At 41.4% G+C, this 13,063-nt stretch overlaps 1 protein-coding gene across 3 annotated transcripts in view; it reads right to left on the reverse strand.

Annotated features, from left to right (window-relative positions):
* The window catches only part of PPP4R4 (protein phosphatase 4 regulatory subunit 4), a 69,442-nt gene extending 58,787 nt beyond the window's left edge, over positions 1-10,655 (reverse strand). For all 3 annotated transcript variants that reach the window (XM_037394667.1, XM_037394666.1, XM_037394669.1), the window contains exons 1-2: positions 10,087-10,655; positions 9,497-9,570 (exon numbers count right to left, since the gene is read on the reverse strand). In XM_037394667.1, the coding sequence (XP_037250564.1) occupies positions 9,497-9,570; positions 10,087-10,203 (191 nt within the window). In that variant the 5' untranslated portion in view covers positions 10,204-10,655. The remainder of the gene's footprint in view (positions 1-9,496; positions 9,571-10,086) is intronic.
* Positions 10,656-13,063: the final 2,408 nt, after the last annotated feature.

Below are 13,063 nucleotides of genomic sequence, written 5' to 3' on the forward strand. Positions count from 1 at the left end.
CATGAGAAAAATACCTTATAAAAAAAATACCTGTATTGATCTATTTGCAAAGCCAGAATTCTCTTAAACTGGAAGTTTATTGGAAAATGGATAAGGACAAGAAGAATAGATAAATTACTTCTTCCCACACACACTCCCAACAGAAAGAACGTAAGACTATATGCTCTTTGATGCTTCACTCTTTCTTCATCATTATAGATTGTTTTGACTTGGTGATGCTGGTCACCTTCATTTAAATAATCTTACAGAAAATGTAAGGTTAACAAAAAAAAAAAAAAAAGTCTGAAGTCCTACAAATACCTTCCCAGCTACCTTAAGTAGACAAAGTCAATAAAACAAGACCCCTAGTTATTACACTCACCTTGGATTCATACACACTTAAAATGATGCAATTCCATTCACGTCAGTTCATCTATCCCTGCTTACACACAGCCTGAATCTGACTTTCCTATGTTATAGTAAATTTAAGAACAGTGGAAGAACAAGAAAGTAGGAATTACAGGAAAACACTGGGACTGAAATCACACTGTAGCATATTTCTGTAAATAAAGAGTAATTTTGGAATTATACAATGACTGAGAAGTATTGTTTATCCATAGTCTGTTAGAAAAGGAGTAAGCATCTAAAATCTATTACTATATAAGGCGTAGATGGGCAAGATGTTTCCAACAATATTGGAAATTGGAAATAAATAAATATTGGAAATTGGAAATAAAAAAAGTTGGAATAAAAGTTCAATAAAGTACAGTAATTCCTCTTGGTCCTGCTGTGAATTGATAGGACTGACAAGGAATGACGCAGCTAATCTGCACATGTGAGTTGTACACATTCTCAGAACCCACAGTCATGCAACATGGAATAAAGAAAACTGCTCCCGAAACAACTGCTACCAAGATATGGAGGAATACATCCAGAGCATGGTATATTTATTCATTAACATTAACCCCTCGTAGGATAACACTTTGCAAAAAGAAACACACTGAAACATTTATTTGAATGCAAAAGAAGCTAAATGGTAGAATTTAGGTAAGAATACCTGCATCATCAGGAATCCATTCAAATAATAACATGTACCAGAAATATCTGGTACATTTTCCTGCTTGTGTAAAAGTATCAGCCAGAGGCAACAAAACATGCCTCAGACAGATGTATCTAAGAGATCTAGCAGAAGTTTCCAAGTGGTTCTTTGTCTCTTTTCTCATTCTGTTTTATTATGACTCATAAAGCAGAAAGACATTTTTCTTCCATGGATAGGGGTGCTCATCTGGTAGGCTATAGGGAATTAACATTCAATGAGAAAGACTCCATCTAGACAAAAAGTGTCTCCGTGAGACCCGCAAGGTTATTCATGGAGAGAGGAGAAACTTCAAGAACTGCAACAAACGTGAGCGCCATGTAAAACTAGTTTTAACAGACTAGGGCATAAAAGTTAGAGAACCCTTCATTTCAAAGCCTGTAAAAGATACTTCTACTGTTCAGACTGCAAAGACCCATACACAACCTGATCTAGAAAGGTAATTGGGGGGGGGGGGGGGGGGGGGGGGGCACGGCAGAATCAAGATGTAAGAACACCAGTGACATGTTAACTCTCAAAGTGTGAGTTTTGAGAACTTACTTAAGTAGCATTCCTATCACTATCATGTTCAAATGAAAAGATTCTTCCTGTTTTTTCATCGCTGGCCTATTTCTAAAAATCTTTCCCTGAGGACGTTACTCTGGCTAGATGCCACTTGCGGCATCAGGTTTGGAATCTGAAGCCACCTTCTTTTTGAGGCAGAGTCCTATAGTTGTGTATACTTTAAACAGTTGGTTCTTTAGCTGTAATATGGGTTTTGCCAGGCACTGCCAATAGAAATCCTCACTATAGAAATTACTTCCAATTTATTTTAGAGTTTGTCTTCAAGACCTAAAGAGAATTTTTCTTATACAAAAAAGGGCCCTGAAAGATTAAAATGATGCTCCTAACAACGTAGGAGAAGCTTTCAATCAATAATGGAGACCTACTTGAATTGCTTAGTCTCAATAACTGTCTATATTCCCACTCCCTTTTCCTGGTATAAAAATTTCTGTTTAAGTGATAAATAATCTTGGTTTCTTTCCTGTGGCATAAAGCTTTGGGCTCTGAAGCTTGACAAAGATCCAGTGTAACTTTACCACGGTGTTGGCATTTAGACTACCAGCTGGTGGAGCAAAGACAAAACATTATTACTAAAGTTAACTCTAAAAATAGCTTAATAAAACAGTTCTACAAGTATACCCCAGAGAACAGGATTAATTTTAAATCTCGATGAAGCTATTTCTTGTCTCATTCCAAATTATTCCTGTCACAGCACATCAGCTGAGGCACAGACACAGGCCCAGGCCTGCAGTCCTAGTTCCTGAAGTCCTAGTTCCTGAAGTCCTTAAATTATGATCAGGATTTCACCTCAGTAAAACAGGTTCCCCTCTCACAAAATTTCAAAGTGCAGCAATGTGAACCAACACTATATAATGTGTTATCTGCCTCATTTTGTGGAGATTCAGAGGAGTATCTAAAACAACTCTTATTGTAAAAATATGTGGTATATCAGCATTAAGAATCATTATTTGGAAGTCTCAGAGTACTCAGATTTTTGATACACATGGTACACGTTACTATCCTTATACTCACAAAGCTGAAATGTCTACTGCTTTTACGGGAAGAATAGCTAGGCCAGTACTAACTGCCACTGCTTCTCTCTGTCGACAGCAAATGAAGTAGTCAGAATGCAGGGCCATGGAAGCACCAGAACATGCCATGTGAAGGGCTTCCTATGTCTACAACAGAGTAGTCCTCAAAATACAAGAAGGAATTTGCAAGAAAATCCGCTAGGTACTCTTGTTTCAGTCACTAGCACGCAACATTCATCAGGGCACCATCGTGTGAAAGTGTTCTCAGGTTTGTCATAAAAGGACAGCTTCACCTGCTTTTTAAAGGGTTTGTACCTTTGATATATTCTAATACAAAACGTTATATTTTCCCATCTACATCCTCATGCAGTTTCCATTCGATGCATCCATAGGTCTTGATGTAAACTGGTACAATACTATTATTTCTTGCCAAAGCAGGCAAAGGATATAAAAACATAAAGTAGTAACATTGAGCAAGCACAAGGATAAAAGCTCCTCACAAGTACAAAACATTGTAAACACTTGGAACTTTCCACAGAAGGTGATATAAAGGGAATTATTATACTTATGTATTAATTATGTGCTATCACAAAATGAACTGTGCAACTGTTAAAGTTATTATCAAATGCCAGTTCTCATCTAAACAAAAATAAAACAGACTCAGTCTCCTGCTGAGAAACATGCTATTCCTGTATGTGATTTGACATGTAGAAAGAAAGAAGCATTGTAAATATTTAGCTGGATATTCCTATGCAGATCTTCTCTAGGAGAGCATGATACGGTTTTCCCCAGGGCAACAGAACAAATTTTAGAAGTCAAGAAAACCCACAGTCCTTTCAACTTTGTTTATAGAAACATACTCTGAAACATAAACGTAACTGACATCATCTCCAGAGGATAATTTGACAATGCATAAGGAAGAGCCACCACTGATCTTGTTGCAGCTTTCAGGTAGTCTTCCAGAAATCCATGTAATGTCAAAGGGTTCATTAAATACACTGCAGTTGATACTTTATACTCTCTGGTCGTTTCAACCAGTACTTGACTTCACAGATTCAAAGTACAGATTCAATATTAGAGTAAGTTGAACTAAATCTGTTCTGCTGTTGATGAGTGATCTACCAGCTGTGACATCTTCTCTGCTCATGTTCCAGCTTATAGTAGCATGAGCAGTCATGCAGTTGCACATTTTGTTGGAAGAAAGTACCTGAAAAATTTGTTAGAATTAGCAATGGTTCCCTAAACTGACCAAGACTGCATGGCTGCAATAACATCAGTGCTGGCACACAAAATTTGCCAGTAACACACAGTCATGTAAGGAAAGGAGAGAAGAGCTGCTTTTTCTGATATAGGAAAAGCTTCGTTCAACTTACTTTGACTGTAAACTACACACGAGGAAACCTTAGCTTCAAGAATATGATAAGCCAGACAAACATAGTGCTAAATCTCAAAGCTATTTCACCCACTCCTGAGCACTGTTCCCACACTCTACTCAAGTCCTTCGTGCTGAAACAGGTCGTTTTTAAGGTGCACAAAGTCCTGGGTCACACAGTCGACCTGTTTTAAAACTAACAACTATGTTCAGGGTTTGTCTCAGATAAATCCCCCAATGTGTACACGGACAAAACCATAGCACAAACACTACAAGGGGGAAAGGATTGGCCCTGCAATCTTCCCACACTGACTGGCCCAAGAAAGAGAACTGAAATGAAGATTTTCCTCTCTCCTTGTCTTTTTTTTTTTTTTTTATTAAGATTTCTCAGAGCACTATATTAACTCTGGTCTGTATATTTACAGCTGGTTTGTCAGCTGTAGTTTCTACTCAGCAAACAGGATCAACAAAAGCATTTATGTGACTTAGTGTCATTCCAGCAGACTAAAGGTACACCCTTCACTTTAAGGTAAAAGAATAAATTTCATATACATAATTTATTTGCATAACAGAGTCAAGGCCAAGCAACTAATTAATCCATCCAACTAAGTCCATCAGGAATGAAACTTTTATAAAACTGAAGTTGTAATTTACAAAATAAAAGATATGTGTGTGTGCGCATGTAGGCTGAAGAAATACTTTTTATGTTAATATTTACAGCTTGGCACTATAGTTGAAAGAATAGTTCTCCAACGCACTTAGCATGACAGCTGGATCTTTCAGTATTCTATGTATGCATCAGGGCCAGAAATTCAGAAGTAGTCAGAGTAGCCAGTTCTCATGCTTATGTAGCACAAATAAAATTGACAATGTTTCCATTAGAAAACCAGCTCCTAAAGTTATATTTAAACTAAAGCTTCTGTTTAGAATCAAAGGTGAGTTGTCTGCACCTACAGAGAAAATCTCCAAAACTAACATGATGAAAACTAAAACTAGAAGAAAAATCAAAAAATCTTTTAAATAGTGGTTTTGACACTCACAATTAACAACATATTCTGTATAAAAGGATGTTTAGAATTTAGGAATATTCTAGCTAATCAAGGATGGCTACAATAAAGTACAGGGTGTGGGTTTTTTCTTAACACATGCTAAGTTTATAGGCACTGAATTCCTTTCAACCTAGATAAAGTATCTATTGTGTCTTCAAAACCTGTGCTAAATGTTTTGGAGGGGGATTTTGTTTTCTAGAGATAGGATCACTCCAAAACCAAAGTACAGTATGTTCCCAAAAGGATGAATAATTCAATCTCCCACCTTGACAACTCATTATTGCCCTGTTGTTTTGAGTGTGACAGAAATGTCAAGGCCTGGAAGCTCTAACACTAAGCAGACACAAGCAATGGGAAGTAGCTGAATACAAAATAACATAGCACACACAACAATGTAAAACCCCTAGGGAAATCTACTCAGTCCTCAGAAAACAAACCACTCCACAGTGTGCATGCTATACCCAAACCAGATTCACATCGGGCAAAGAATATATATTTTGCTATTGGCTGTATGCCATAAAAAAGTGATCTAGAGTAAGACATATAAAAGTAGCAACATCAATCAAACATCAGAAAACATGGAAACTAAGACTACAGGCAAAAGTTTGTAACAGAAATAAAAATTACTGTTCCTGAGCTGCTTATTGCCACTGTCTTGGTAAAGGTCACCATGCCCTCAGGTGGAACGCAAACTATTCAGTCACTTTAGTGCAAAGTCTGGCAGCTTGTCTGAATCTGCTGATGGTATTATGATAAGCCATCAATCTTGACACTGACGTGGTTGAGATGCACATAGATATTTTGCTCTCCTCCTTCTTCTGTTGGGCCAGCAACATGTGAAACACAGTCAGAATACAACTCTTCAGTGATTCCAGTTAGACTCTCCAAAAACCACCAAGCACTCCAGCTTAAGCTGTAAAACATAGATCCTAGACATTCAAATGCCTCTCCCTTTTTAGGTACCTAAATCCAATTGATTCCAATGGGAAGTTAAAAAACATCCTTAACAACCTGGTCTAAGGAAGTCCAGTTCCTCAACCAGAATCAAGGTTAATTGAGATTACAACAAAAGACAGTCCAATTTGCTACCGCATTCTTATTAAATTAGAACTTGTTCAATCTAATTGCAGAATGTTACCTAATTAAAACAGTACTCTGGGCAACAATGATCTAAACTTGAAGTTCACCCATGGTTACGTCATATTAAAGTGACTCTGGCCACCAGGAGACCTACCGAGTCCTTTCCTCTTCCTTGCACAACTCTTTCTATATACACATGATGAGCCAAACCAAGGAGTTGATTTAGCTGAAAACTAATCTGACTGAAAATTATCAGCTTTACCTAGATCACCTTGCCAAACTACCTCAATACATAGTTATTTGAAGGATAGTACTGGCAGAGGAAGGGAGACTGAAAGCAAAGTCATCCCCTAAACATAATAATTAAAAAAAATAGAGAAACTTGCTAGGATTATCAAAATTACAATTAGCACTTTAGACTGTAAAAACAAACTGGTAGGTAACAACAGAAAATTCATTAAAATGAAGCCACATCTCTATGAAAGTGAGATCTCAAACAGGATTAATGTGTAGACATACTCACCACATGCTAAGAACATTTGCAGACACGTCATACTTCAGACAATGAACAGAAATTTACAAAATTTATAACAACACATCATGGCTAAATATAGCCAGACAAGACACGGTGGAAATACAAAATAATCATTAGATAGATACAAATACATACTAGATGAGCAGAATAAATAATTTTACAATATCAAGAAGTAGAAGAGCATGCCAGAAACTCCATAATATTATTGGCAAATGAGAAGTAAATACAAGAGGTGAAAAAAGAATGGACTGACAAAACTGATGAGAATTGGGGAATTAATACCTTCTCATATACACAGTATAGCAAGTATCAGCCACAGAAAAGAAAAAAAGACAAAAAACCCCAAAACACCTCAAACATAAAAAAGCACACGCCAAACCAAACCACCAACACTATTCAGGCATCAAAAACCTCAGACAGTAAAAGGCAGTACTATTCTCTTCAACTAGGAGATGTCAATGTACTTGTTTTCAGATTACAACAGTAAAAGACTTCAGAAGCAGAAATTTAGAAAAAGCAAGTATCCATTATTAAACATGCAACAACTCTGCATATAAGCAGACCAAGGTATCTAAATTCAAGGCTGGGGAAGAGAAGTTGGGGGCAGGTTTTGGAGGGAAAAGTTGGTGTGAAAAGAGAAGAAAGTGGTTGGGCTGTTTTTTGTTCAGAATGAAAGTCATTAAAATGTGAGGGCTCTTTTTAGATTTTCACAGATAATAATTAGTAAACATTAGCTTTGCTGTATTATACAAAGGTTCTCTCAGTATTAGTCAGCCCCATAGTACCATACAAGCAATACCAAAGACACCCTCCTCAGTAAATTAAAATTCTCCAATCTGCAGACTAGGGTTACATAAATGACAATATAAAAGACAATGTGACACAACATTAAGTATTTTGATACTACCTCTAGATAGTGAAGAGATTTTCTTTCTATTATTGTTCTTGTATATTTCTTAATGTATATGGAGATAGCACCATCCTTTCCAAATGGGGCACAATACAGATATCATTAACAATTCATTTCAATGTCACCAAAGCAATTTTTATGGTGAGATTTTCAGAAAAGGCAGTGTCTTTTTGGATAAAATCAAGGAGAGTCCCACATAAGGGACAACCTGAAGGACAGCAAATAATGCATCTGTGTGAGAAACTGAAGCATGAAAAGACCAGGCTGATATTGTTGTCAAACAGGAACAGGAAGGGGTAGTGTATTATAATAGATCAAAAATGCCACACAAGCCAAAAATACATACTTTTGTACATTATATAAAGGATACTACCTGTGTTACAGGCAGCTTTTCAACTCTAGTACAGGGAAGGCAGTACGCTATTGAACAGCAAAAGCTTCCAACGGATTATTGTATTAACATACCTGGACAATCACAGTAAGCGATTGACTTATGAAAAGCTTATCAAGGCAAGCTGAAGCGAAGCTACCTTTCAGCAATGAGGACAATGCAGAGACAAAAATGAAAACTTCATCACAAAGAAAAAAAATATTATGTCCCCAGAGCAGCTGCTCAAGTAGAGAGAAAGCAGATGAAGATGTTAGGAGTTCAAGGCCAGGGTGAAAAGCAATTAGTAAGACAAAAGATATGAAGTGGAACCTTTTACCCTTTAATAAGGCAATGATCCAATAAAGACATAATGCTGGAAACATGATCTTTAATTGGGAAAAAGCAAAGAAATTTGCTGCCACATAGGAAAAGGAAAAAAAAAGTTAAACTATGCTGATTGCAGTCTAAAATTGATATGCATCCTTTGCAATGATATGCACCACGTGCAGACTTGTTTCCTCTGGATTTCCCTAGAGTCAACAGACTCCTTTGATTACAGGAACTATTAGCAATGCAAGTTTTAAAATCTACTATTTAATAAAGTTAAGCATTAAAAGAAAAAATAAACAAAACTCAGTATCAAAAGTAGTATCAGTGGAGAAAAATGCTTACCTAAAAATAATGACACAGACCCCAAAAAGAGAAAATTAAGGCACTGAGAATATCTACCCTAACCATTGAAGACAAGCATAGACTAGAAGAGCACTTTAAATAGCAGAATAAGCAAACTGAGAGGGAGCTGCAGCTGGTTCTCCAATTACTAGGCATTGTTTAAAAATGCAAACTCAAATTAAAATCCCTCAGAACATTTGTACTCTCAAAGATGACTTACACAGTAGTTGAAAGATCTGTATTTTAAATTATCAAAATTAAAGTTATTCAAGTAGCTGCCAGTAAATATCCTGAAGAACAAGAAGAAAGAAGTAAAATAAAATAAATAAATAAAACACCACCAGAACACAGGGAAGTATTTATATAGTATCTTCTATTGTATTTCCTACGGACTATAAAACTAATCCTCAAGTTTTCTCTTCCGAAAGCCCAGACATATACAGTATGATCAAACAGCTCTGTTATCAGTCTGTGATAACTGTTCATGCCTTAGAGTGACTATGAAATCACTGAATGATTGGTGTCATTAATGTTAACACTTAGGGAATCTTGCAAAATCAACTGCCGAGGAAAAGAAGATGAAGTACAACTCAGTGTGGTGAGGGCCATATTAGAAACTCAGAAAAGAAACGTTTATACATGTATGCAGGCATCCTATTCTATGCAATTTTTTTACATGACAGTACTTATTTTTGTTGCCTACACGTTAAACGAGCAGAAAGTAAAAAAAAAAAAAAAAAAAACAAACACCAAAAAAACCTACTACTGAAAGACAAAGTAATAGTGAAAAGTAAAGCACTAAAAAAGCTCTGTGTGAGCACAACAGTCAGCAGTGTTTCACAGTAATGTTAGGAAATACCTGAGTAGATAAACAGCCCTTTCAATATCACCGAGTTCTTCATCAACTGTCAATCTTTCTATTTCTTCTGGTGTCTGTCAAGCGTGAAATAGAGATTATGAGTTTACAATGCCTTACTGTTTCATCGCTTTAATCTTCTTAAAACATCCCCTTCCTCCCCACACAACCAGGGATAGTTCCACGTGCAATTTGAATTTAATCCCTGAAATCTGCAGCCAGTATTTCAAATTCAATCAAATAAATCTTTCACCAGGAAAAGACGGAATGCAATAGAAGTACAGTTCCATGTCTGACGCTACCACTATTAATCACTTAAAGTCTAAACAAATCACATATAAATTAATGTAAAGACCTAAGCTAGTCTTTTTTTTTTTTTTTTTCTTTTCTTTTTCGAGGACGATACTCTTACAGGGAAAATACTAAGTCCCTGCTACATAGAATTCGAGGCCGTTTATTCCAAAATGACCGAAAACAATCTTTACTATTCTGGTCCGTAAAAAATAAACTGCTTGTTCAGTTAGCTGTGCATAAATCAAACAGACACAATTTCAAATTGATTTTAAAGCATCGTTCTATTTTGAAGTATATACCTTCAGGCTCCTGCGTACTGGCCTCTCTATAATAGTTAGCTCCTGCAGGTCTTCTATGTATCCAAATAAATTGCTCTGACTAAAATCCATTTTGGAGAAGAGGATTATCGGACGCATGTAACACTACAGCCTCCGGCAGCCGCCGCTCGCCCCGAGTCTCACATCGCACCGGAGGAGGCAGGACCGGCGCCCCGGCCGCGCCCGCCGCCTCGCCGGGCGCACACACTGCGGCAGCGCCCGCCGCCGCGCCGAGCCTCCCGCCGGGAAACTTTGTCCGCTCGGCCCGGGCGGGCAGGCAGCGGGGCCGGCGCCCGCAGCCCCCGGTGCCGGCAGCCCCCGGCGCGGCCCCCGGTGCCCCGGCGCGGGGGGAGCTGCGAGCCAAGTTTCCCCTCTTCGCGGGCCGCCCCTGCCCGCAGCGGCGCGGGGCGAGGGGGACGGCGCCGCCTCTGGGCCGGGGAGGGGGCGGCGGCGTCTCTCCGCGCAGCGCCCGGGCTGCGGGGCTGGCTCCCCACCGGGGCAGGGCGCGGAGCGGAGCAGCCCCCCGCCGCGGTGCGCGGGTGCCGCCTCTGCGCGCCCCCCCCCACCCCGGGAGGAGGGACGGTTGCTGCGGTGCAGTGACGCTCCCCGCCCCCGTCCCGCGGCGCAGCCCCCCCAGGCGCCCTCCCCGACGGCGCGGGGGCGAGCGCGACGGCTCTCCCGGGCCCGGCCGGGGCAGCCCCGCAGCCCGCACGGCGCCGGCCCCCGCGGTGGGGCCGCCCCAGCACCGCCGAGCCGGTCGCCGGGGCAACGCGGCGCTACAGCGGCCTCCGCGGGGCAAAGCCGCTCCCGGGCGCGGCGGCACCGAGCGCGCGGAGGGCGCCGCCCCCTCAGCGGCCGCCACCGCGCGCGGGGCCTGGCCCCGCCGGCCGCGCTCCCGCGGTGCTGCCAGCCGCCCCGCCGGGCTCCCCCGGCACCGCCTGCCCCACCTGACCCGCCGGGCTCCCCCTGGCACCGGCTGCCCCGCCGGGCTCCCCCGGGCTCCCCCAGCCCCACCGGGCTCCCCCTGCCCCACCCGGCTCCCCCTGCCCCACCGGGCTCCCCCTGCCCCACCGGGCTCCCCCTGCCCCACCGGGCTCCCCCTGCCCCACCGGGCTCCCCCTGCCCCACCGGGCTCCCCCTGCCCCGGCCGCCCCCACCGGGCTCCCCTTGGCCTGCCCCGGCCGCCCGCCCGCCGGGCCCCTCTTTCCCAGCTATGGGCTCCCCCCTCCCTCGGCGACGACCTCCCGGAAGCCGCCGGCTCCCAGGCCTGCTGCAGCCGTGCCCACGGGGCTCCGTATCCCCACTGCTACCGTCCCCCCAGCTCAGGCAGCATCCCCTTCCAGCTGTGCTGGAGCTCCTCACCAGTCCTGCCCCACTGTCACCGCTATTTCAGAGCAGAATTGCCCAGGTGGAACCTATAAACACGCTGGTTTTGATGAAAAGTCCAAAGCGGGTTCCTTCCCCGGTGAATGCTTTTACATTAATCTATAAAAAAAACCCAAAGAAAAGCTTTGGACATCCTGGCAGCAAACCGCAACTCTACACCAAAGGTGTCGCTTCCACTCCTCACAACTTCGTGCGCCTCACAGTTACAGCCCTTCCCCGGCACAGGTCACACACCACTGGCACTTCCAGCAGGGCAGGTCTCCGTGAACATCCTCCCCAATGGAGGCAGTTAGGCCTTGGATGCCAGAGGATTTAGCGTTCTGGCTCACAAATACAGTACACTGGGGCTACAAGGGAGAGCATTTATTTCAGAATAAAGGTATGACATTTTTAGCCCCGACTGGTGAACAAATAAGCATGGAAAATCTTTTTTAAAAATTTAGTGTGACGGCTTCCTTTGGGGTGGCTCAGTAATGCAAAAGGCATGCAGGACAAGAATCAACACACAGAGCTTCACTTAGCTACTGAGCTAAGTAATTCTCCAGGCCTGAAGACAGCAGCCTTTGCAATGATCATATGGAACACAACCGAGCAATCACACTCACACCAGGAGTTTACACACACCACACGCACACACCCCCCCGTAAATATTTCACAAGGGCCTATTTCAGTGGGCACAACCATTTCACTACTACGGTGAAATGCCCACATGACCCAGTGAGTTTCGTTGATAAAGTATAAAATTAATTCCAGAAACTGTAAGGATTAGATAATACTATGTAGTATATTGCCCAGAATTTGTTTAACTTTTATTTTATGATTGGTAAGTACCTCAGCTTCTATTTAGCAAAAAGTAAATGTGGTCCTTTATGTGTTACTTCTCTGCATACCAAATAGAGCCTTTGTTAGGCCAAACCCCTGTGCTCAGTTAAACCACTAAAGCAGTAAAAAATTAAAGCATCTCCATTAATTTAAAATGTATAACAGAATTACTAGCAGAAAAATCTAATTCAAAGTACATATAAATAATTAAACTATTATGTAATAGGAAACCAAAACCATTTGGAGTTTTCAGGGCATGATGATGAATGAGAACAAGAAATACTACTTTGAACATCTCCTTTGCGTTATTCCCTTTTAACCAGAGAACATCATCAGACAGCAAATATAATAGTTATAACTGAACCCAAGTCCTCTCAGAGTAGGTAACTAACTAGCTCCACAAGGGGGGGCGGGGGGGGGGGCGGCGAATAATTATATAACATTCTCCTCTCAAATTCAGAATCCTGACATGCAGGCTTCGGCCAATGCTAAGTATTAGTAAGACATACTGCAATCCCAATCTCAGTTAGAAAAATTCTTTTTGCAAGTTCTTTCACAGCCAACTTGTGGTTATTTCACCTTGCAAATACTTCCCATGAATCGTAAAGGTTTTATGAGACCAAAGACATTCTCTTTTGTGTGCCTTGAATTACGAACTCATTGCAGTTTTCAAATCAGGTATTTCATAACTCAGTTTTAAAGACTGAAGAATGTGGAGTTTAGATACATAATTAGACTGATTTATCATAGT

This window comes from Falco rusticolus, chromosome 7 (genome assembly GCF_015220075.1).
Source record: "Falco rusticolus isolate bFalRus1 chromosome 7, bFalRus1.pri, whole genome shotgun sequence".
Taxonomy (NCBI): Eukaryota; Metazoa; Chordata; class Aves; order Falconiformes; family Falconidae; genus Falco; species Falco rusticolus.